Source organism: Zootoca vivipara, chromosome 12 (genome assembly GCF_965207765.1).
Source record: "Zootoca vivipara chromosome 12, rZooViv2.hap1.1, whole genome shotgun sequence".
Lineage (NCBI taxonomy): Eukaryota > Metazoa > Chordata > Lepidosauria > Squamata > Lacertidae > Zootoca > Zootoca vivipara.
Window position 1 is genome coordinate 52,158,976 of NC_142595.1, and position 24,493 is coordinate 52,183,468.

Below are 24,493 nucleotides of genomic sequence, written 5' to 3' on the forward strand. Positions count from 1 at the left end.
TGGTGGTGGAGGAGCCGCATCACAGGGACTGGGTGGGGCGGGATCGCTCCGCGCGCTCTGGAGTCGAGTCCCGGCCGCCGCCTCCTCCGCTGCCGCTGCTGCTGCCGCCGCGCGCCTGCCTCCGAGAGGCGAGATCTAGCGCGGCCAGAGCGCGATCCTTCCGCCGCTGGAGCACCAGCAGCAGTAGCAGCAGCGGAAACGAGTCCCTACCCCCACCCCTCCTCCTCCTCCTCCCCCCTTGCCCCCCCAGCAAGGCGGCGGCGGGGCTGCTGCAGCAGCAGGTACGTGGGGCCAGGCCGGGCAGGGTGAAAAGCGGGGCGGGGGTGGGTGAAATGTGGGGTTTCCTTTTTCTCCTCTTCCGCCCCACATCCTCCTTCCCTTCCCCCATAACAATTCCTGTCTGTGGTTTTCTCTCCCCCCCCCAATTCACTGTTGAAGGCTCCTTGCCCCATAGCAACGGGGCCCCCCATTGCACATGCACCCCCTCCCCGGCTGCCCCATAGCAACGCCCACTCCATTGCACAAGCGCAGCCCCCCCCCCCGCCCCAAACACCCAAGCCCTTCACTCGCGCCCTCGGTTATTTGTTGATTGCAACCCCTTTTGGAGCTCCTTGCACCCCCCCCCCGGGACGGACGTCTCTCCCCCCTCCAAGATCCTTTTTCTCTCCCACCCCCCCTTCCTTAGCAACCGCCTCCCCCAGGAATCCGATCCTGGCAACCTCCTGCCCTTTTTTCCCACGCCCCTTAGCAACCTCCTCCCCCCCTCTGCAGCAGCAGCAGCCCCCCCTCCCCCACTTGGTGGTTTTTTCCCTCCCCCCCCCGCAACTTTCTCTCCCTCTGCCAAAAACGTGCCCTTTAAAAGCCTTCCAAGCCCCCCTTTAAAAGCCTTCCAAGCCCCCCCCTTCCCCATCGTCCAAGGAGCCTTCCTAGTCAAACAGCCCCCCTCCCCATTTTATAGGCCTCTTTCTCCTCTCCCCCCCCATTTTGCACAGGGTCTTCCCGAAACCTAAAAGGCAAATGAAGGAAGTCTGGGATTAATGCAAGAGCCAGGATCCTTTGCTGAACCCTGCAGTGTAGACCACCCTTTTGGAGGGGGGACACACACTGTTCTTTCTCTTCTCTCCCCCCCCCCCAAATCTATAGGGTAGCTAGCAGAGAGGTGTCCCCCGCTGGACTCCTGGGTTCTCTACAAAGGATGTGGGGCCTACCGAGAGAGAGAGAGAGAGAGAGAGAGAGAGAGAGAGAGAGAGAGAAAAGCGGAGGGAAAATGGGGCAGGACTCCTGGGTTCTCTGGAAAGATTTGGGGCCTAGAGAGAGAAAATCTGGAGGGGAGATGGGGGCCAGGACACCTGGGTTCTTTGGATAGCAGGTGTGTTTGTGTGTGCATTTGTGTGCGGCAGGGAAAAGATCTGAGCCAGATAGGTGGTGGGGCCCAGGACGCCTGGGTTCTTCGGAAGAGGAACTGGGTGCCTGTTGGGTATGGGGCAGGCTTGCTGCCAAGTGGAGGCAGGACTCCTGGGTTCCTCGCCTGAGAGCTCCTCTTGTCTCCCAGAAGGTTACAGCTGCTGGCTTCCCCAAGGCCCTCTCCGCTTAATGAACTTGTCTGGGGACCTTTAATTACCGCTAAATAGGCCCAGCAAGGCCCGCCCTCTTCCTTTGACAGTGGGTCTGTTTTGACTCCTGTGGTTGGTGGGGCGGAGGAGGAACGGGCTCACCTCTTCCCCACAGAAACAGTGTGGCATAGTGGTTAGAGGGTCAGGACTTAGGACCGAGGAGACCAGGGTTCGAATCTCCCCACTCGGCTTCTTAGCTCCCTGTCTGACCTTGGGGGCCAGTTGCTGTCTCTCTCAGCCTAACCTACCTTCCAGGGTTGTTGTGGGGGTTAAATGAGGAGGGGGCTACATGCCACCTTGAGACCCTTGGAGGGAAAGGTGGGGGTATCAACACAATAAATAAAAATTAAGGGTGGGGGGCCATTTGGGTGCCTGCTGGTACAGGCAACACCCATGTTATTCCCCCCCCCCGCCGCTCCCCCCTTAGTATTTATATTTTGCTTTGTTTACATTTTAATACCACCCACTAGCAGAAAAACAAAACCCAACCCTCCTTTTAAAAACCAAGCAAGCATACATGCAGCCATTGTGTGGTTTCTCGCTGTTCCCATTTTACAGATCTGAAGGAGGGAAAGTAGAGTCCGATTTAGCACTGGTGTTTTGGTGACGGCAGGATGCTGTGGGGGTGACGTTGCAGAGAGAGGGGTGGGAATAAGTGTCGGGAGACGGACGGCAGGATGCCTGGACCCCAGTTACGTCCTGGGGGAACCCCCCCCCCCAAAAAAAACCCACTTGAGGCTTTTGCACAGTGTAGAAAATTAATACCCCCTCTTAATTTGGAATCTTGTAAAGTGGTGGACTGTCCTTCATTAAACAGAGGCCTGCTAGGGAATCCTCAGCTGTGATTGCAGCAGTGGGTTGGGCTAGATGAGCCCTGGGGGTCTCCAACCCTACAATTCTATGCTGCTTCTCCTCTTCTTCACCAGATATTATTATGCTTTGCATTTTAAGTGTCCCTCCGTGCAACTCGGGCGTCCTGCTTCTGAGCCCCCTCACCAATTCCAATACACCCCCACTCTCCAGTGGATGATTTTGATGTGCCTTTTGGGGTGAGGAAACAGTGGAATGCCTTTCCCAGGCGCCTTTTCCGTAGGACGCCCTTCACATGGGTCTGTCGGAGTGGGACACCCAAGGGCGTCGGAAGAACTATATATAACCAGTATTGATATTGATGTCCTCAAGAGACGCGCTTGGGGCTGGAGGCTACAGGGTCCATGTAAACTTGTCCTGAAAGTCCCCAGTTTTTGGCAGCCCAGGAATACCAAGCAGAGAACCCCTTTTATTTTCCACTGCAAGACTTAGCAAGTTCCTAGTCCTCAAGGCCCAGAAGAAAGCATTTTAAAGGCGGCAGGGGGTCCTGGATGGCAGATTTGCAGATTTCCGCCCCTCTGCGGATCTTGAAACATTTCAGCAGGATACTCCCAGCATTCCCCGACGCCTCCGTCCTTGTTGCTTTTTCTGGCATCTAGAATTCGCGCAAATTAAGTGCCGTGGATCTCAAATAACGAAGGGCACTTAGTGGAGACCACTTAGTTAGCTGGCTTGCCCTCTTCCCTTGCGTGCTTGTGAGCGAAGCTGAGACTCGTAGAACCGTAGAGCTGTAAAGTTGGAAGGGGCCCCTGAGGGCCATCTAGTCCAACCCCCTGCTGAATGTGGATTCAATGCCCTTTGGCAATACTCTTTTGGCTCACAGCTGGCTCGTGTACCACATGTGCTGGTAACTTCCAGGCTGGACTACTGCAAAGCGCTCAACTTGGGGCCACCCTTGAAGACGACTCGGAAATGTCAGCTGGTACTAAATGTGGCAGCGCGATTCCTGGCCGGGGTTCCCTTTTAAGATCTCATATAACCCCCCCTGTTCTAAAACAGCTTTGCTGGCTGCCAGTTTGTTTCTGGGCCTCATCCAGGGGGTTCAAGCAAAGCCCTTATCAGAGGCCGCCTCCTTCCCTACAGACCCTCTTGGGGATCAGCGGAGGGGGCCCTCTTGGTAGTTCCTCCCCCCCCTCAGAAATTAGGGAGGAGAGGGCCTTCTCAGTGGTGGCCCCTGAGCTGTGATACTCCCTCCCCAGAGGGCCTGTCACTTTCACCACACAACCTCCAGCAAACTGTTTCCAATGTTGTGCTTTAATGCTGTGACCCGACCCGTGACCTTAGAGCAGGCACCCCCAAACTTCGGCCCTCCAGATGTTTTGGGACTACAATTCCCATCTTCCCCTGACCACTGGTCCTGTTAGCTAGGGATCATGGGAGTTGTAGGCCAAAACATCTGGAGGGCCGCAGTTTGGGGGTGCCTGCCTTAGAGGGTGGGAATTAAATAAACAATAATGGACGATAAGGAAGGGCAACGCCGCCCCACAATTGGGAACGCCTAACTCACGGATAAGTGGGGGAGAAGGGGCTGTGTTGTTTTGTTTTGCAAGCCAAGAAACGGGTGCTTCGCGAATCCAGAGTTGTCGTGGTTGTTGTCACCTGGCGAATCTGTGGAACTCTCTGCTGCAGGAGGTAGGGACGGCCGCCAGCCTGGGCGACTTTAAAAGAGGATTGGACAAATTCTCGGAGGAGGAGAGGGCTAGCCAGGATGGCTCTTCTCTGCCTTCAACAATCGGAGGCAGTAATGATGCTTCTAAAAACTGCAAGTGGGGGGGGGTCTTGTGTTCGGGTCCTGTTTACGGGCCTCCCTTTGCCTGGCCGCTGCTGGCGGACGAGGTGGGCCTTTGGAGAGTCTGTTGCAATAGCAGAACCTCCACGTCCAGGGGAAATCTACCTCCGACTCCCCAGCAAGAGCGGAGAGTGATACTCTTGCACTCAGATCCTGCTTGGGTGTGTGTGTGTGAGAGAGGGATTTCCCGTTGCGAGTATCTGGTCAGCCGCTGTGAGATCATAGAATCATAGAGTTGGAAGAGACCACAAGGGCCATCCAGTCCAACCCCCTGCCAAGCAGGAAAGACCATCAAAGCATTCTTGACATATGCCTGTCAAGCCTCTGCTTAAAGACCTCCAAAGAAGGAGACTCCGTCTCCGCCACACTCCTTGGTAGCAAATTCCACTGCTGAACAGCTCTTACTGTCAGGAAGTTCTTCCTAATGTTTAGGTGGAATCTTCTTTCATGTAGTTTGAATCCATTGCAACATCTGGATGAGATGTTGGCCTCATCCAGTCAGAGCTGGTGGGAGTTGTAGTCGGAGACGTCTGGAGCGCCGTCCGGTTGAGGAAGCCCCCCCTTTTTTTAAAAAAGAAAAATCAAAACAGGTTGGAAGCGATGTGTTGTTAGTGCTGAGCAACGCTCCTTACTTACAACCTTCTGCTGGGGAGATCAGAGCCCTGCGCACCCGCTCTCTCCTGATCCACCCTCGGGAGGGGGTCCAAAAAGCAGGCATCCTCGCCGGACCCCGACCGAGCGCGTGGCTTTGTGCTGCAACGCACCAAGAGAGGGCTTTTGATCGCGCCCGGGAGGGCACCGCGATTTGGCCCGGTGCCCGGGATGTTCCCAAGTCCCTTTTGCTTGATCTTTCGGAGAACCCCTGCTCTGAGACACACACTCGGAGGTGCGAGGGAACCCAGGAGTCCGGCTTCCTCTGCTGCCCTGCTTCCCCCCCACCCACCCCCCGGCGTCGGTGCCCAGTAACGTACAACCCTGTAGGGGGAAACGTAGTTTTCCAGGCTGCGGGAACTCATCCTCCGTAATCCCTCTGTAATCTCGTTTACACTTGCGAGGAGATTTGGCTCGGCTTGCTTGTTTATTTATTTTGCCTAATGCACTTTCTCTAACGAAGCAAATGAGATTGGAGATTAAGGCGAGGGTAAGCCGCAGATCTATGCCGTGGTGGAAAACCAGCACCCCACATCTCTCTCTCTCTCTCTCTCTTTGTGTGTGCCACACCATGAGGGCATCTCTAAGGCAGCCCACCCGTTTTCCCCGGCCCCCGATTTATTTATTTGGGAGCTTGGCTGACGGCTCCTTCCATCTCCGCCCCAAATACATCTCGGTCTCTGGGCTTTTCCCCCCACATCCCATTGCCAAGGCAACCGCCTCACTGTGTTTTGTGCCAGAGGTGGCAGTTGGGGGTCTGGTTGCCATTGTGACAACACGACCCTCTCTCTTTTATTTGGCTTTCCCGAGGGGTGGGGGGAGAGAGGGGGGGCCAGGGGCATCTCTGCTTCCACCTCCCCTCCATAAAATGGCCGGTGGGTTTGAGCAATGCTGCAGAGTCAGGCCACACGCCTTTTTCTTTCCCTGCCTTGCCTGTGCTCCCCTCCCTGTGCACCATTTTGGGTTTATTTTTTCCAGGGGGGGGGATTTTCTGCTTTTTTGCACTGTTTGGGTGGGGGCTCTCTATCCTCCAAAGCAAATATCGGGCGGAGGGCAAGGGTAGGGGGGGGGAGAAGCCACATGGCGTTAGCAGGTGCCCTTGCAATGGCTTCTTCTAACGCAGAGTTGGTAGGGGTTCCAAGGTCATCTAGTCCAACCCCCTGCAATGCCGGGATCCTTTTGCCCAACGCGGGGCTCACACCCACGGCCCTGAGATTAGGAGTCTCCTGCTCTACCGGCTGAGCTGATGTTTAATCTTAAAAGACTTGTTTCTTAACATTTCTGAGTTTCCAGCCACTGGAATTGGCCTGAGGTGGCACTGTGTGACATGCAGTGGCAGGCAGTTCCAAAGGTTAGGTCCTTGCAGGCTCCTAAATTGTACAAAACGGACCTGCTTAGCTCTTGCTAAGCGCAGGATCGGTTGGGCGCATCACAGTGATATTTTCGGAGACCTCGCTGACCCCCAAAGCCGTATAGGGCTTTGCACGCCCCATCGCCAAGCTGATGCAGCCCCATTTGAAAACCAGCGCCTGCCCCCCCCACGCCCCCCTGGCAGTGTAGCTCATCGGGAAAAGTGTTGACGATTCCAAACCTCTACTTTTGCCTGCCTCCATCTGTAAAATGGGTACATCTATTGCTTGTGCAGGGAAGATCGTACGAAGCCGTTTTGCAAGCAGAAGTGTTCTCTCTTGGGCTTTGGCAACCTTGGGGGGAGGCGCAGTTACCCGGGGAGGGGGGGTGTTCTTAGTTTTGCCCCAGTGAGCCGAGACGCTTGGTCTGACCCTTCGCTTCGGCCTCCTAGGAGGAGAAGGCGACCCAGGACTTAAGAAGCAGAGTTGGGAGGGGAACCCCCAAAGGTCACCTGTCTCAACCCCCTGCACTTGCTTGGCAACAAACAAACAAATAAATAAATACAACCCACCTCTTCTGCCCCCCCCCCAAACAGGATTGCGGCCAGCTGAGAGGGGCTGCTGGCCAGGCCCCCCGCGCCCAAATCCACCATGAGCGAACTGGAGCAGTTGAGGCAGGAGGCGGAACAGCTGCGGAACCAGATCAGGGTGAGAACGCCAGCCAAGTTCCTAGCCCTCATTGAGGTGCAGACTCAATATTTCTCTCTTTTCTGAGGATTGAGACTTTGCACTCATCTTGCTCTCTCTCTCTCTTTTTCCTTTCCCTCCCCGCAGGACGCCAGGAAAGCATGTGGGGACTCCACACTGACCCAGGTGAGGCGAAATCCCTCCCCCCGGATATATTTTGGGGTGGCCGTTGTCCCTTAATTCCTCCCCCACTTTTAGATGTCGTTGGAAGAAGCAGGCGAGAGTTGCGTTGCGGAGAGGCATTCCTCCCGTTGGGGGGGGGCCTTTCGTCTTTTGACCCCGCCACCCCTCTCTTTCTCTCCCCCCCCCAGATCACAGCTGGCCTCGATCCGGTGGGCCGGATCCAGATGCGGACGAGGCGCACATTACGGGGTCACCTGGCGAAGATCTACGCCATGCACTGGGGGACAGACTCCAGGTGAGAGCAAAGGGCGGCAGCTGCCCCTTGGAATTGTGGGATTGGACGGGACCCTTGAGGGTCATCTAGTCCAACCAGGCTGGATAAAAATCAATGATTTTTTTAAAATTTAAAATTGGATTCATTTATTTTAAAAAAAAAATTGGATTATTAAAAGAAAATGCTTTTGGAGGAAAAATCTTTTTAAAGGTAGTTTTAAGTTGCATTATATTATATATAAGGGGACCAGGTGGCGCTGTGGTTAAACCACTGAGCCTAGGGCTTGCTGATCAGAAGGTCGGCGGTTCGAATCCCTGTGACGGGGTGAGCTCCCGTTGCTCGGTCCCAGCTCCTGCCAACCTAGCAGTTCAAAAGCACGTCAAAATGCAAGTAGATAAATAGGAACCGCTACAGTGGGAAGGTAAACGGTGTTTCCATGTGCTGCTCTGGTTTGCCAGAAGCGGCTTTGTCATGCTGGCCACATGACCTGGAAGCTGTACGCCGGCTCCCTCGGCCAATAATGCGAGATGAGCGCCACAACCCCAGAGTCGGTCACGACTGGACCTAATGGTCAGGGGTCCCTTTACCTTTACCTTTATATTATATATAGTACAAAGGCCATTCATCAGGAAATAAGAATCTGTTTTAAGTTTTTCACGTGTGCCAAAACTCAAAGGTTTTTTTTTAATTGTTAACCACAACAGTTAACGAACATCGATACATATGCTATAATGTTGTTGTTTTAGTTAAATATATCGTTTAAATTGTTACTAAGGAAATGATTATTATTTTCTTCTTCCAACAAAGTACAGCAGAAAAGGTGCCCAGATAGAAAGAGTTAACTTATTAAACCTCGCAATAATTTCATCATTATCTGTCTATGTATTTCTAATAGTATAAGCAAGTCAGCAATTTTTGATATAACTGTAAAAACTACTCTGAAAATTTATTATTCCAAAAATGAAACCTTCGTCTGGTTGTAAATATTAAGATTATACCAGCAAGAAGGAGTCTTTCTGTAAAATAAAATTTTAAAAAATGATTTAAATCAAGTCTTACTGAGTAGTGATTTTTATTGGGATTTAAATCAATTTGATTTAACCCCCTGCAATACAAAAGGTCCCAGGTTCAATCTCCTGTAGCATCTACTGGCAGGGCTGGGTGAGACCCCACTTGCCTGGGCAGCTGCAGCTGCCGGTCCGTGTGGACAATACTGATCTCAGTAGACGCCATCTCCCTGTGTTGCTCGGAGCAATAGGGATGGACATGCTGAACAGGAAAGGCCTTTGAGTCTCCTCTTGCCCCCGAGCAACTCGGAAACCCTCTATCTGGCTCTGAGTCCCCCCCCCCACATACACACCTCAGGCATTCTTTCTCTCCCCACCCCTACAGGCTGCTGGTTAGTGCCTCCCAAGACGGGAAACTGATCATTTGGGACAGCTACACCACAAACAAGGTAAGGTCTGTGCGGAGATCAGTGGGCCCCGGTACCTGGCCCCAGGGAACCCTGCGAGCGTCACCCAGGGCCCTTCTCAGTGCCTGGAGGGTGGCAGTATGAGAGCAGGGCCTTTTTGGTGGTGGCTCCCCGCTTGCAGCAAGCTCTCCCCAGGGAAGGCTCTCCTGTCACCTTCGTTTTGCATATCTCTAGGCTAGGGCAGTTCATAAAAAACCTTTTTTTGAAAATGCCTTCTCCAAAGGTCTTATCTTACCACACTAGGGATTATATAGCTATATCTGAAATTTCATGCCTATCAGTTAATATCTTGACCAAGCACCCCCAAACTTCGGCCCTCCAGATGTTTTGGACTACAATTCCCATCTTCCCCGACCACTGGTCCTGTTAGCTAGGGATCATGGGAGTTGTAGGCCAAAACATCTGGAGGGCCGCAGTTTGGGGGCGCCCGGTCTTGACCGCCCACGAAAATAGCTGTTTACTTGGCCATTTTCCTATGTCGTGAAGGCTGAAATTTCAATTCCTGTGGCAGGGAGTTCCACAGTTTAACAGGTGGACTTCCTTTTATCTGTCCCGAATCTTCCAACAGTTGACTTCATTGGATGCCCACAAATTCCAGTGTTACGAAAAAGAGGGACAAAACCTTTTCTCCCTCCACTTTCTCAGCGCATCCTTTTCTTCCATCATGTCACCGTTTACTATCTACCTTTCTGCCCTTTGGTGATACCCGGCAGTTCCCTTCATTTTACCCTCCTTTTGTCGAAAGCATTTCGAGTTTAGGCAGGCTTGCCCGGACACTTAGAAAACCTGCGGCGCGACTTTTAGCCGCTAGGGCTGGTTTAATTTTTTGCAGACTTTTTTTAAGTTGCTGCTGTTTTTCCTTAGCGATTTTATTTGCTGTATCCTTTTTCGTACAGCTTTGAAGCGCGGTTTTTAAAAAAAGCGCCCTAAATTTCGTGAAGTGAATAAATAACACTGCCCCCCCTCCCAAGCAACAAAATATATTATTTCACAACGATAATTGCTGATGATAATTGTGAGGGACAGGGGATATCGCGAAGTCCCTCCCCTCCTGAGTTCAAGCCCATCCCCGAGCACAGGGGAAAGCAGAGAGAGTTCCGATGCCAGTGGGGAAGCAGGAAGTCGGGTCCGAGGCTCAGGCAAGGTAGAGGAGCCAGGGTCCCAGGTGGGACAGGAAGGGGCGAATAAAGGGGGGAGACCCATCCCCCAACTCCGGAATTACGCAGAAAGAGGAGGGGAAAGAGGATGGGTCTGCCAAAGCTTTTGTGTTGGAGAAAGACGCGCCAAAAGCCATTCGGAGGTTCTGAAACCGACTGACCACATCACTCCGTGTAAATAGCAATGACTTCAGCACTGTAAATACGCAGCACCAATAAAAGAATAAAATGCAGAGCTGCGTAGCGTCGTTACTCTGAAGTAGCCCACTCCGGCCACTGTGACAGCAACCTCCGAATCCTTTTTTGGGCTACTTTGGAGTTGCCGGGATGAGCGTGTCAGAGGCGGAGAGATGGCGGCAGATCGCGGAGCAAGCCCAGCAAGAACTGCAGCAGCTGTCGCTGCAGGCGCAGGGGGAATTGAAGGCAGCTAAAGAAGAGACTAAGAAGGTCCAGGACGACCGGCTACAACTTGCGGAACAGGTGAGAGCGCTACAGGAAAGAGAGCAGGAATTAAGGGCGGTGGCGGTAGACCTCCAAAACAAGCTGGATGCAGAGAAAAACAAGGCGGGAGGGGCACCCCAAGTCCAAGTGCTGCCAGGAAGGAGAGCCGGGACCCTAGTAAGCAAGTTCAATGGAGACCCGAGGGAATATCAGGGCTTTGAGACTGAGATTGTGTATGCTCTTGAGCTGCACCACGATGAGTTCCCTGATGATGAGCACAGGGTAGCGTTTATTGTGGAGCACCTTACCGGGGCAGCCAGGGAGTGGCTAAGACCGTTAATCGCAACAAAGAATCCTTGCATGAAGAATGTCAAACTTTTTCTAGAAGGTTTGAAAACGATGTATTCGTCCGATAGTCATATGGACCAGACTAAGGAGGAACTTCATAATTTACGCCAAGGAAATATGACAGTTCGCGCGTATTGGGCGAAATTCACCATGCTGGTGCACAGATTGGGGTGGGAACTAGAGTCACCCCCAATGCAAGCGGCGTTCTACTTGGGGTTGCATGAGGAGGTGAAGGATGAGCTCTCGAGAGGTCCAAAGCCCAGTAATATGGATCAGCTGAGCAAAGCGGCTCTGGCGGTGGGGGTGAGACAGGAATCCCGGTGGAGCGACAAGCAAGCAACGCACGCAAAGCGGGCTTGGTTCCCACGGTCGCAGGAGAAGCCACTCCCCCAACAACCCTTTCAAGCCACGCCTGGGGCCAGCCAGGACCAGGAACCCATGCAGATTGATAGCGCGCGCGCGCGCGCTTTTCAAACCCCAGCGGCGCCAAGACGCAAGGAGGGAAGGGGTGGGAATTGCTTTCTCTGCAACTCCCCCCAGCATCTCGTCAGAGACTGCCCACATCGCAGGGAGTGGCAAGGAAAGGCGGGAACGGTTGTGCCCTCCCCCACTGACGCAGCACCACAGCAGGGAAACGGGAAAGCCTGGCTGCAGGAGACAAGGGGCAGCAGCCAGGCACAGTCAGCAGACAACAGCCCCAGCCCACCCACCCGCACAGAGAGGAGCAGAGCCAGCCCACCCCTCCCAGAGCAGGAGTGGTTCTAGAAGTGACGCTCACGCTCCCAAATGGCTATCCCCTGACGGTCCTCACCCTAATTGACAGTGGGGCGTCAGCGAACTTCTTCTCGAGAAACTTTGCAGAAGAGCACCAGATCCAGCTTCTGCAGCTGGATTTTCCTCTGCACGTGGCAACCATTGACGGCAGAGAGCTGCTGGGAGGGGCCATCACTCATCAACCCCCCCCCATGAGAATGACGGTGGGAAGGCACTCAGAGACACTGGCATTCAACGTCACCACCATCTCAGACCCCCCCATCGTCTTGGGCATGAGCTGGCTGGCGCGCCACGACCCCTCCATCAGTTGGCACCAGAGATGCATCACGTTTGGGTCGGACTTTTGTCTGGAACATTGCATGCAGCACCAACCAGGGGAGGGGCCTCCAATAGCCACGGTGGCCACCATGCACGTCAAAGGGGGTGAGGCGATACCCAAGCCGTACTGGGACCTGCAGGAGGTCTTCAGCGAAGCGGAGTCCGACCACCTACCCCCGCACAGGCCTTTTGACTGCCAGATCAACCTGGTGCCAGGGGCAACTATACCCCCAGCCAAGCTGTACGCCATGTCAGACCAGGAACTGGAGGATCTGCGCGCTTTCTTCGACAAGAACCTCAAGCGGGGGTTCATCAGAGAAAGCAAGGCAGCAGGGGGCAGCCCGGTCTTCTGGGTGGACAAGAAAGACACGCAACAGCGCCGTCTTGTGGTGGATTTTAGACGGCTGAATTCAGTGACAGAGCCAGTGGCTTTCCCCATGCCCAGAGTGGATGATCTCCTGACAGCGGCACGCAGGGGCAAGATTTTCACCAAGCTAGACCTGAGGGGGGCGTACAACTTGATCAGGATCCGGGAAGGCGATGAATGGAAAACCACGATGTTCACGCCTCTGGGCTCTTTTGAATATCTGGTGATGCCCTTCGGGTTGCAAGGGGGCTCAGCATGCTTCCAGGCCTTCATGCACCACGTCCTGGGGTCCCTCCTCTTCAGGAAATGCTTGGTCTTCCTGGATGACATCCTTATCTATTCCGATGACCCAGTGCAGCATGTGAAAGATGTCAGGGAGGTGTTGCAGCGCCTGAAGGAGAACCACCTGTATGTGAAGCTGGAGAAGTGCAAGTTTCACACCAAGGAGGTGGACTTCCTGGGCTACAAGCTGTCAGACAAGGGGCTGGCGATGGACAAGGACAAGGTGCAGGCCATCCTGGACTGGCACAGCCCCAGGACGCGCAAAGATGCCCAACGCCTACTAGGCTTCGCCAACTTCTACAGGAAGTTCATCAAGAACTTCTCTCGCGTTACGGCTCCCATCACTGACTGCCTGAGAGGCAAGCAGAAGTTCAGGTGGACACCAGAGGCGCAAGCAGCGTTCGAAAGCCTCAAGAGGGTGTTCGCCTCAGACCAGAACCTGTTCCACGTGGTTCAGGACGCGCCCCTACGCGTGGAGACAGATGCTTCTGATAAAGCTGTGGGCGCCATTTTGTTGCAACTGGACGCCAACAGAGAGTGGAGACCCTGTGCCTTCTTCTCCAGGAAGTTGACCCAGCCAGAGCGAAACTACACGGTGTTTGATCGGGAACTTCTTGCGATCCACGCTGCGTTCCAGCACTGGAGACACTTCCTGGTGGGCGCCAAGCACCCCATCCAGGTGTGCACGGACCACAAAAACCTGGAGTTCTGGAGAACTGCCAGGGTGCTCAACCAGCGGCAGATACGGTGGGCAGAGTTCTTCTCGAACTTCAACTTCTCCATACACTACATCCCGGGAGAGCAGAATGTCAGGGCGGATGCCCTCTCCCGCAAGCCAGAGTACATGGAGGAGGAGGCGCCACCGGCACCCAGGCACATTTTCCCCCCGTCAGCATGGTCCTGCGGAGCAGCAGTGGTGAGCGAGGCAGAACTCACAGCACTGACGGCAGCGGATGAATTTGCCAACCGCATCTTCAGAGAACTGAGAGGGGGGGGGAGCAGGCAAAAGACTTTGCAGCACGCAGGGGGCTGCTTTTCTACAAGGGTGCACTGTACCTGCCCACCACCCAGCTTAGACGTACGGTCCTCAAGCAGATGCACGACAACCCAACGGCGGGTCATTTTGGGAGGGACAAAACCGCTCACCTAGTCATGAGACACTTCTGGTGGCCAGGGGTGCGGGAAGATGTTAGAGACTATGTACGGGGCTGTGACACCTGCCAGCGGGCAAAGGTGGTCAGAGCAGCACCAGCAGGGTTGCTGGAGCCCTTAGCCACACCACACAGGCCGTGGGAAGTGGTGTCCATGGACTTCATCACAGATCTGCCTTCTTCCAGGGGCAAGACCGCAGTGTTGGTGGTGGTGGACCTCATGTCCAAAATGTGCCACTTTATACCGTGTGCCAGGGCGGTCTCTGCAGAAGAGACAGCCAAACTGTTTGTTGACCACGTATTCAGACTGCATGGATTACCTTTAAGGGTTATTTCGGATCGTGGCCGCCAATTTGTTTCCAGGTTCTGGCGGCGGCTCATGAACCTCCTGCAGGTGGAGGTCAGCTTGTCGACGGCCAGACACCCGCAGACCAATGGACAGGCGGAGAGGGTCAACGCCATTCTGCAGCAGTACCTGAGATGCTACGTCAGCCAGTGGCAAACGGACTGGGTGGATCGCCTGCCACTGGCAGAATTTGCCTACAACAATGCGGTGCACGTCTCCACAGGGGTGTCGCCCTTTAAGGCCAATTACGGGCGCGACCTCAGATCTTTCCCAGAGAGGGAGGGGGAGGAGGAGGAGGAGGGCCCACAGGCTGAGGATTGGGCAGAGGAACTGGAGACGGTGCACCAGCAGCTCAGAGAACACTTGGAGAGAGCCAAGGAAGCGTACAAGAAGGGGGCAGATCGCCACAGGCGACCGGGGGAGGTCATTAGGGTGGGGGACAAAGTTTGGTTGTCCTCGGAGGGCCTTCCCATCAGAGGGAGGTGCAAAAAGCTGGCGCCCAGAAGGTTGGGCCCCTTCACGGTCACGCAACAGGTCAACCCGGTGGCATACAGGCTGGCACTGCCAGAGGACATGAGGGTGCACCCAGTGTTTCATAGATCGCTGCTGTCGCCGTACAGGGAAAGCAGCAGGCTCCGAGGCAGCGAACAAACCCCTGAGGGAGGGGGGGAGAGGGAAGGCAGGAAGCAACTCAATGAGGCCACGGCCATCCTGGACTCAAGGTGGGGGGTGGGGGGCCTGGAGTACCTCATGGCATGGGAGGATGCTCCACCGTCACAGAATGAATGGGTCCCAGCCACTCAGATACAGGAGGAATTCCTGGTAGAAGAATTTCACGCCCTCTTTCCCCATAGACCCAAGCCCTGGCACATGGAAAGGGAGGGGGAGGGGGAGGAAGCACGGGAGAGCAGTTCACCATGGCGCTGGGAAGCGGAGTTTGAGGAACCAGAGGATGAGGTATGGGTGTCACCGAGATCCACCCAGTCAGAGGAAGGAGCAGATTGGCAGAACATTTTTACCCCTACCAGCTCTGACGCCACGGACTTTTTGGGATTCCCGTCCTCCCAGGCGGAAGGGGGGGGCTCGCAGGACTGGGGGGAGGTGTTCACACCAACGGGCTCGGAAAGCACTGAGTTCTTAGGCTTCCAGTCGTCACCGACACCTGGGGGGGACCTGGGGAGGGGTGAAGGAGAGCTTGGGAGGGGGGTGGATGTGAGGGACAGGGGATATCGCGAAGTCCCTCCCCTCCTGAGTTCAAGCCCATCCCCGAGCACAGGGGAAAGCAGAGAGAGTTCCGATGCCAGTGGGGAAGCAGGAAGTCGGGTCCGAGGCTCAGGCAAGGTAGAGGAGCCAGGGTCCCAGGTGGGACAGGAAGGGGCGAATAAGGGGGGGAGACCCATCCCCCCAACTCCGGAATTACGCAGAAAGAGGAGGGGAAAGAGGATGGGTCTGCCAAAGCTTTTGTGTTGGAGAAAGACGCGCCAAAAACCATTCGGAGGTTCTGAAACCGACTGACCACATCACTCCGTGTAAATAGCAATGACTTCAGCACTGTAAATACGCAGCACCAATAAAAGAATAAAATGCAGAGCTGCGTAGCGTCGTTACTCTGAAGTAGCCCACTCCGGCCACTGTGACAATAATGATTGCCGTACTTTTCCGTGTATAAGACTAGGTTTCTTTTGCTGTAGAATAATGTTCAAAATCTGGGCTCGTCTTATACACGGATAGTGTAGCTGGGCGGTTTTCTTTAATGGAGGCCCCCCCCCCCAAAAAAATAGGGGGCGTCTTATACACGTGTTATACACAGAAAAATAAGGTACTTAAAAAGAAGGGAGGAAGAGGTGGTGCTGATCTGTTGGGGTCCCTGTTTTTTTTGTATCTCACGCACCCCGTTTTCCGGCTTCCTGAAGGTCCACGCCATCCCTCTGAGATCGTCGTGGGTGATGACTTGTGCCTACGCCCCTTCTGGGAATTACGTGGCCTGTGGCGGCCTGGACAACATCTGCTCCATCTACAGCCTCAAGACCCGGGAAGGGAACGTGCGGGTCAGCCGGGAACTCCCTGGACACACAGGTGAGGGGCTCCCCCCAAACCCCAAGCTCTTGCCCCCCTTCACCTCCTTTGCGTAACCCAGCTGGTTACACTGGTACCTTGGTTCTCAAACTTGATCCGTTCCGGAAGTCCGTTCCAAAACCAAAGCGTTCCAAAAGCGAGGTGCGCTTTCCCATAGAAAGGAACGTTCCAGATTAATTCCGTTCCAGACTTTTAAAAAAACAACCCCTAAAACAGCCATTTATCATGAATTTTGCCATCTAATGTAGACCACGGATCCATAAAATGAAAGCAATAATCAGTGTGTCGTACGATAAAATAAATAAAATAATAAGATAAAATAAACTGTGGGCATCACAGTTCAAGAAGGATACTGACAAGCTGGAACGTGTCCAGAGGAGGGCAACCAAAATGGTCAAAGGCCTGGAAACGATGCCTTATGAGGAACGGCTTAGGGAGCTGGGTATGTTTAGCCTGGAGAAGAGAAGGTTAAGGGGTGATATGATAGCCATGTTCAAATATATGAAAGGATGTCATATGGAGGAGGGAGAAAGGTTGTTTTCTGCTGCTCCAGAGAAGCGGACATGGAGCAATGGATTCAAACTACTGTACAAGAAAGAAGATTCCACCTAAACATTAGGAAGAACTTCCTGACAGTAAGAGCTGTTCGGCAGTGGAGTTTGCTACCAAGGATTGTGGTGGAGTCTCCTTCTTTGGAGGTGTTTAAACATAGGCTTGACAGCCATATGTCAAGAATGCTTTGATGGTGTTTCCTGCTTGGCAGGGGGTTGGACTGGATGGCCCTTGTGGTCTCTTCCAACTCTATGATTCTATGATTCTTCGCTGCACTGATGATGGTCACTGTTTGGATGGGGGGGGCTTTTATCCATTTCCACAGTCACACAATCGATCAATCGATAGCTGAACTGGGTTCCACACAGTCACAAAAACAAATGAACCGAAAAAGCCTCAAAAGCAAAAACGCAAAATGAATAGCAAAAACCAGCGCGCCAAACTTAATCCATTCCGGAAGTCCGCTTGACTTCCGAAATGTTCAAAAACCAAGGCGCGTGCCCTGCAAACAATAGCCAACAGCCGCATTGGGCATCCGGCTTCTGAAAAACATTGGAAAACCGGAACACCTACTTCCGGGATTTTCAGCGTTTGAGAACCAAGATATCACTGCACTTAATTCTGCTTTCCCTGTATCCTCTTCCCCACCTTTCAACCCCAAACTGGGGAGGGGTAGCTAACACCGCAAAAGGCAGGATCGGGTTTGAAAATGATCTTAACGCAGAGGTTTTTGACCTTTTTGCGTCCACGGCTCCCTTGACCAGCTGCCTTCTTTGTAGGGATCAGGAGCCGAGTTAGGCCACCCCCTTGCCTGCAGAGCCGGCAGTCCCTCGCCGCTTTTCGAACACGCTCCCTTGTGGAGGGTTCCCTCGGCCTCCCCTGCGCTCTTCCTTGGGTCTCTGAGGGTTCAATTGCCCAGCCGCCGCCTCAGCCTAGCCAACCTCGCAGGGATGTGGTTTGGATTAAACAAGCAAGTGGGAGAGAACCATGTCTGCGGGTGCCTTGGTAGGGGAAAAAAAATATCTCAGGATATATAAGGATGCAACAAGTAAGAAACAGATGTGTTGGGCAGAGAGGGTAGAGAAGGAAAACAGCAGCTGTTGCTCAGCCCATATTCGCCTCTGACTCTGCCCAGCCCTGCTGTGCGGCCCTCCGAAAGTTGCCCAGAGAGGGATGCGGCCCTCAAGGCTTCCCTCTCCCCAACTGCTGTGCTCTCTCCTTCCCAAGGCTACCTCTCCTGCTGCCGGTTCCTCAACGACAACCAGATCATCACCAGCTCCGGAGACACAACTTGGTGAGTTGCGCCCTTCTGTAGAGTGACAGGGCAGCAGGGTGCCCCACTTGGCTGGCGCCGCAGGGGGTTGGGCTGGATGTCCTTTAGGGGACCCTTGCAAATCCCCCCCGCCCTCTGATTTCTGCGTCTCCTTCCCCCCCCCAGCGCCCTGTGGGACATTGAGACAGGCCAGCAGACCACCGCCTTCACGGGCCACAGCGGGGACGTCATGTCGCTGTCTCTGGCCCCCGACATGCGGACCTTCGTCTCGGGCGCCTGCGATGCCTCCATCAAGCTGTGGGACATTCGGGACAGCATGTGCCGGCAGACTTTCACGGGGCACGAGTCCGACATCAACGCCGTCTGCGTGAGTGCCGGGGCGGCCGCGGAGGGTGGCCAAATGAGAACAGGGCCTTTTCTGTGGTGGCTCCCCATTTGTGGGCTGCTCTTCCCAGGGAGGCTGGCCTGGCACCTTCCTTACATATCTATAGTTGCCAGGTGAAAACATTCCTCTTAAACCAGGCTTTTGGCTGATTAAACAATCTGTGGCCTTTTAAATGTGGGTCTGCGGACAAGAGGGTATTTTATTTTATTTTTAAATATTATGTTATGCATTTGAGTTTTTACATTGTAAAGCTGCCCTGTGATTTTGGGATGCAGCGTTGTATTATTATTATTATTACTACTACTATTACTATTATTATCCTATACTCTGCCCATCTGACTGGGTTGCCCCAACCGCCAACAAAATAGAAAAACACAATAAGACATACATAAAACATTAAAAACTTCCCGATACAGGGCTGCCTTCAGATGTCTTTTAAAATACATGTGGTTGTTTATGTCCTTGACATCTGTTGGGAGGGCATTCCACAGGGCAGGCACAACTGCCGAAAAGTCCCTCGGAACTGGACCCCTCAGTGTCTAGGGCAGGCATCTCCAAACTTCGGCCCTCCAGATGTTTTGGACTACAATTCCCATCTTCAGGAGGCGGGCGGGTGTGGAGGACTCCCTGGTCCTGAATGGGGTAACTGTGCCCCTGAAGGACCAGGTGCGCAGCCTGGGAGTCATCCTGGACTCACAGCTGTCCATGGATGCGCAGGTCAATTCTGTGTCAAGGGCAGCTGTCTATCAGCTCCATCTGGTACGCAGGATGAGACCCTACCTGCCTGCGGACTGTCTCGCCAGAGTGGTGCATGCTCTGGTTATCTCCTGCTTGGACTACTGCAATGCGCTCTACGTGGGGCTACCTTTGAAGGTGACCCGGAAACTACAACTAACCCAGAATGCGGCAGCTAGACTGGTGACTGGGAGCGGCCGCCGAGACCACATAACACCGGTCTTGAAAGATCTACATTGGCTCCCAGTACGTTTCCGAGCAAAATTCAAAGTGTTGGTGCTGACCTTGAAAGCCCTAAATGGCCTCGGTCCAGTATACCTGAAGGAGTGTCTCCACCCCCATCGTTCTGCCCGGACACTGAGGTCCAGCTCCGAGGGCCTTCTGGCGGTTCCCTCGTTGCGAGAAGCCAAGTTGCAGGGAACCAGGCAGAGGGCCTTCTCGGTAGTGGCACCCACCCTGTGGAATGCCCTCCCACCAGAGGTCAAAGAGAACAACAATTACCAGACCTTTAGGAGGCATCTCAAGGCAGCCCTGTTTAGGGAAGCTTTTAATGTTTGATGGATTTCTGTATTTTATTGTTTTGTTGGAAGCCGCCCAAAGTGGCTGGGGGGAACCCGGCCAGATGGGCGGGGTATAAATAATAAATTATTATTATTATCCCTGACCACTGGTCCTGCTAGCTAGGGATCATGGGAGTTGTAGACCAAAACATCTGGAGGGCCGCAGTTTGGGGATGCCTGGTCTAGGGGCTGAATAATTTAATAATAATAAATTGAATTACATTCATAATAATTTGGAGGGTTTTTGCTCTGCTCATCAGCCAGAAAGGCTCCCAGGAAAGCAGCTTGCCTGACAATAAAAACAGGATGGTCTCTGCCCGCTGTGGTGTTACAACCTTCTGGAAGAAAAGGGGAAAAAAGACATGTCACACAAGGGAAAAGGGACAGGGAGGGATGAGGAAGATCAAAACTCAAGTCACCGATTTCTCAAAACAGTTGTTTCTGCAATGACCATTATAATTTTATTTCATAATATTTATATGCCGCTGGATTGTAAAAAAGATGAAACAATAAAATCAAATTCACAACAGCAGTTTAAAACATACACAAAGTTAAAATACTGGAACAGGTTAAAACTGGTGCCAGCTTTCTAAGCATCCAGACAGGCTGGTCCCAAACAGGAATGTTTTTAGCAGGCGCCGGAAAGAATACGACGAAGCTCTGCCTGATCTCAACAGGCAGGGAGTTCCAGAGTTGTAAGCGTTGCCATGCTAAACTGTCAGGTTCTTTACCAACCTGGGGGAAGGCTGTTAAGTGGTTGTTTGTGCCCCACCCTCCAGCCAAAAAGGCTCCCAGAAAAGAAGGTGGTTCCTGTCCCCTGCAGGCTTACAATAATAATAATAATAATAATAATAATAGAGACAGGACACACAAGGAAAGGGGAACAGGGAGGGATGAGGAAATAAATACCGGGCACTAGTTTCTAAAAATGTTCCTCTAATGACCAAATGCTGGTGCAGTCCAGTGGCAGGAGGTGCCCGAGGGACCTGAGGCCATGGGAAGCAGCTTCCGGGGGCCAGGGAAGTGAGGCTCTGGGGGCCACGGGAAGCGGGGCTCTGGGGGGCCACGGGAAGCGGGGCTCTGGGGGCCACGGGAAGCGGGGCTCTGGGGGCCACGGGAAGCGAGGCTCTGGGGGCCACGGGAAGCGAGGCTCTGGGGGCCACGGGAAGCGAGGCTCTGGGGGCCACGGGAAGCGAGGCTCTGGGGGCCCACGGGAAGCGAGGCTCTGGGGGCCCACGGGAAGCGAGGCTCTGGGGGCCCACGGGAAGCGAGGCTCTGGGGGCCCACGGGAAGCGAGGCTCTGGGGGCCCACGGGAAGCGAGGCTCTGGGGGCCCACGGGAAGCGAGGCTCTGGGGGCCCACGGGAAGCGAGGCTCTGGGGGCCCACGGGAAGCGAGGCTCTGGGGGCCAGCCATCACCCAGTAAGGGCCAAGCACTGCTGCTGCCGTCCTCTCTGCAAGCAGAAGGACCCTCCCATCCTACCCCACTCCTGATGCCCCCTTTCTCCCTCCCTCTCTCTCCCCCTTGCAGTTCTTCCCCAACGGGAACGCCTTCACCACGGGCTCGGACGACGCCACCTGCCGCCTCTTTGACCTGCGGGCCGACCAGGAGCTCATGATGTACTCCCACGACAACATCATCTGCGGCATCACGTCCGTGGCCTTTTCCCGGAGCGGGCGCCTCCTCCTGGCCGGCTACGACGACTTCAACTGCAACATCTGGGACTCCATGAAGGGTGACCGGGCGGGTGAGTCTCTCTTGGCAACAAGCGGGTTGCGATCCCTGGCGGGAAAAAACTCCTTTCCCTCCCCCAAAGTCGCAAGTGTGGTGCAGCAGCAAAAAAGGCGAAGGCTATTCCAGGCTGTGTCCACAGAAGTCTAGTGTCCGGATCAGGGGGACTGATAGTCCCGCTTTGTTCTGTCTTGGTCAGACCACAACTGGAATACTGTGTCCAGTTCTGGGCGCCACAATTTAAGACGGATATTGACAAGCTGGAACGTTCAGAGCTGGCAAACGCTCCCGAATCCCAGTTGCTGGAAAGCACAGGAGGGGAGAGCTGCTCTTGTGCTCGGATCCTGCTTGTGGGTTTCGCGTAATGGGCATCTGGTTGGCCAACGTGCGGGGACAGGATGCTGGGCTCAGTGGGCCCCACTTGGCCTGGCCCAGCTCTAGGGCTCTTTGGATGCCCGGAAGGGGCTGGTGGGAGTTGTAGTCCAAGCCACTGAAATGTGGGGTGGGCAGAGGAGGAGCTAGATGGCCGGAGGCTGCTGTACCCAGATTTTCCATCCCCAGAAAGCAGGGGAGGGGAGGCAATTCTGCCAAGTTAACCTTCCATCGCAGCACCAACGGAAAATGTTCTGGAGTTTCCTGCAGCGCAGAATTTGAGCCGTAACGGCTGTTCCCGCAAGCCTCTTGTGCTAGGGAGCATGCATGCGCACCTCCCTCTTCTCTGAGGCTTCAGCCACAACCCCTGCATTGCACTGGGGGTTGGGCTAGATGACCCTCGGAGGGTCCTTCCAACTCTGCGATTCCGCCCCCTTGCATGGAGCAGACTCTCTCCTCCATTGGAGCATTTTTAAACATAGGTTAGGTGGCCTCCCACCACGGGTTCTTCAGCTGCCAGTTCCTGGCACGGCAGCAGGGGGCTGGGCTGGATGACCTTTGGGTGCCCCTCCCGCCTCGACCAATTCCTCCATCATCACATGGCGCCCCTTCCCTTTTCTTCTCCCCCCCCAGGGGTCCTCGCCGGCCACGACAACCGCGTCAGCTGCCTGGGCGTGACGGACGATGGGATGGCCATCGCCACCGGCTCGTGGGACAGCTTCTTGAAAGTGTGGAACTGAGCCCCCTTGCTCTGCCTTCGGGGGTACGGTGTGGGGAGGTAGAGAAGCAGGAGGAAAAGCCCTTGACATCCCCCCTTCCCCCCCAAATAATCCAGCCTCTGCCCCCCCTCCTGCCGCCTTGAAGGGGGCCCTGTGGCCTTGAACCCCACAAACACTTCCCCCCCTTTTCTTTTTGCCGTCCCTTTTATTTTTCCCCTGCCCCCTTTTTCAAATAACGATGATGTCCCGACCGGGCCAGATTTCCGGCACGGAGGAGGAAGAGGCTGATTTCTCTAGCAGTAACACACTTTTTTTGGAGGGGGGGGCTGTCTAGGCCGCGCTTGTCTCTCCTGTAGAAAGGAGCAGAGCACAGGGGAGCTTGAGTTCAGTTTAAATGAAGGGGTGGGGGGGCTTATCCTTGGGGTTGAAGGGGTCCAAGGTGTGTCTTCTTGCACCTTTCCCCTCCTCCTCCCAAGAAGCAAAATTGGGGGGGGGGGAGGGAGAAAAAGAGCCAAGGCCACAGCAGTCTCCGGGCCTTCCAGCAGCGGACATGTCTTTTTGCAGGGGAAGGAAATTGGGGGGGCGGGCGGGGGGAGGCAGAGAGACTCCTAATTCTTCCCCTCTCTCTCTCAAGCCCAAGAGATAATCCCCTTCACTCGCAAGCAGGGGAGGCCCCGATCCGAGGCAGGCCCAAATCTGCAACCTTTCGTGTCCTCTCTTGTTTCCCTCACTTCCCCCCCCCCTTTTCAACCTCCTCCTTCCCGGTGGTGCTTTCGATGACTTCGTGGCAGCCGTGGCCTTGTTTCCTCCTAATCCGTGGCTGGTTTTTGTAAAAAAGAGGAGGAGGAGCGTGGCGGTGCTGGGGGAGCCCACGCCCCGGCCGTGGTGGGGGGGTCTGTGTGTAAACCTGTAAACAACAGAAAACCCAACAACGACGTGTCTGCCGTTTTGTGATTTGTCATTGTTTGTTAATTTGGGGAGGCAGTATTTTGGGGGGGGGGGTTGGAGAAGAGCAAGTCAGCCAGTTTGGAAGTTTTTTGGGGGGTGGGTGGGTGGAGGGGATGCCCTTTGTTTTCACACTTGCCTTTCTTCCAAAGACGGGTCGTGCGGGCATGCCAACCCGCAGAAAAGACTTTTGTGAAATGGTAAAGGTAAAGGGACCCCTGACCATTAGGTCCAGTCGTGACCGACTCTGGGGTTGCGCGCTCATCTCGCATTATTGGCCGAGGGAGCCGGCGTATAGCTTCCAGATCATGCGGCCAGCATGACAAAGCCGCTTCTGGCAAACCAGAGCAGCACATGGAAATGCCGTTTACCTTCCCGCTGTAGCGGTTCCTATTTATCTACTTGCATTTTGACGTGCTTTCGAACTGCTAGGTTGGCAGGAGCTGGGACCAAGCAACGGGAGCTCACCCCGTCACAGGGATTCGAACCACCGACCTTCCAATCGGCAAGCCCTAGGCTCAGTGGTTTAACCACAGCGCCACCTGGGTCCCCAGGTGAAATGGTAGCAAGGGCAAAAACCACATCTATAGGATAACTGCACAGTGTGCTGGTTGACTGGCTGCAAAAAGTATATTGGAGATTTTGGGGGAAGGGCAACTGGAATGGTCAAGGGGATTTTCAGCTTGGAGAAAAGGCAAGAGGCGACCTGATAAGACGCTTGCAGAATTCTGCACGGCAATGAGAAAGAATTTGATGGAATTACAAACTTGGTGGATCAGGGGAATGCTGTGGATGTAGCCTATCTTGATTTCCGTAAGGCTTTTGACACAGTCCCCCATGATATCCTTGCGAGGAAGCTGGTAAAATGTGGGCGCAACGAGGTAACTGTTAGGTGGATGGCTTGCCAACTGTAAATGTGAAAAGAATCCAGGGGTCTTAGTAAACCGGAAGCTTAACACGAGTCCATAGTGTGATGCAGCAGCAAAAAAAAAAGCTAATGCTATTCTAGGCTGCATCAACAGAAGTCTAGGGTCCAGATCTAGGGAAGGAATAATCCCACTTGCCTTGGGC

At 54.2% G+C, this 24,493-nt stretch overlaps 1 protein-coding gene across 1 annotated transcript; it reads left to right on the forward strand.

Moving 5' to 3' along the window:
* The first annotated feature begins 161 nt into the window (after nt 1–161).
* Nucleotides 162–23,426, forward strand: GNB2 (G protein subunit beta 2). Its single transcript, XM_060281941.2, has 10 exons — nt 162–281; nt 6,869–6,980; nt 7,107–7,145; nt 7,331–7,437; nt 8,809–8,872; nt 15,988–16,150; nt 17,930–17,996; nt 18,141–18,342; nt 21,186–21,402; nt 22,392–23,426. Exons 2-10 carry the CDS (start codon nt 6,924–6,926, stop codon nt 22,496–22,498), a joined length of 1,023 nt encoding a protein of 340 aa, XP_060137924.1. The 5' UTR covers nt 162–281; nt 6,869–6,923; the 3' UTR covers nt 22,499–23,426.
* Nucleotides 23,427–24,493: the final 1,067 nt, after the last annotated feature.

Excerpts from the sequence above, each read along its gene's own strand:
- GNB2 (XM_060281941.2), top strand. The coding sequence starts at position 6,924 with ATGAGCGAACTGGAGCAGTTGAGGCAGGAGGCGGAACAGCTGCGGAAC. Across the intron at positions 7,146-7,330 it reads GGGACTCCACACTGACCCAG|ATCACAGCTGGCCTCGATCC; the intron begins GTGAGGCGAAAT and ends TCCCCCCCCCAG. Across the intron at positions 8,873-15,987 it reads ACAGCTACACCACAAACAAG|GTCCACGCCATCCCTCTGAG; the intron begins GTAAGGTCTGTG and ends GGCTTCCTGAAG.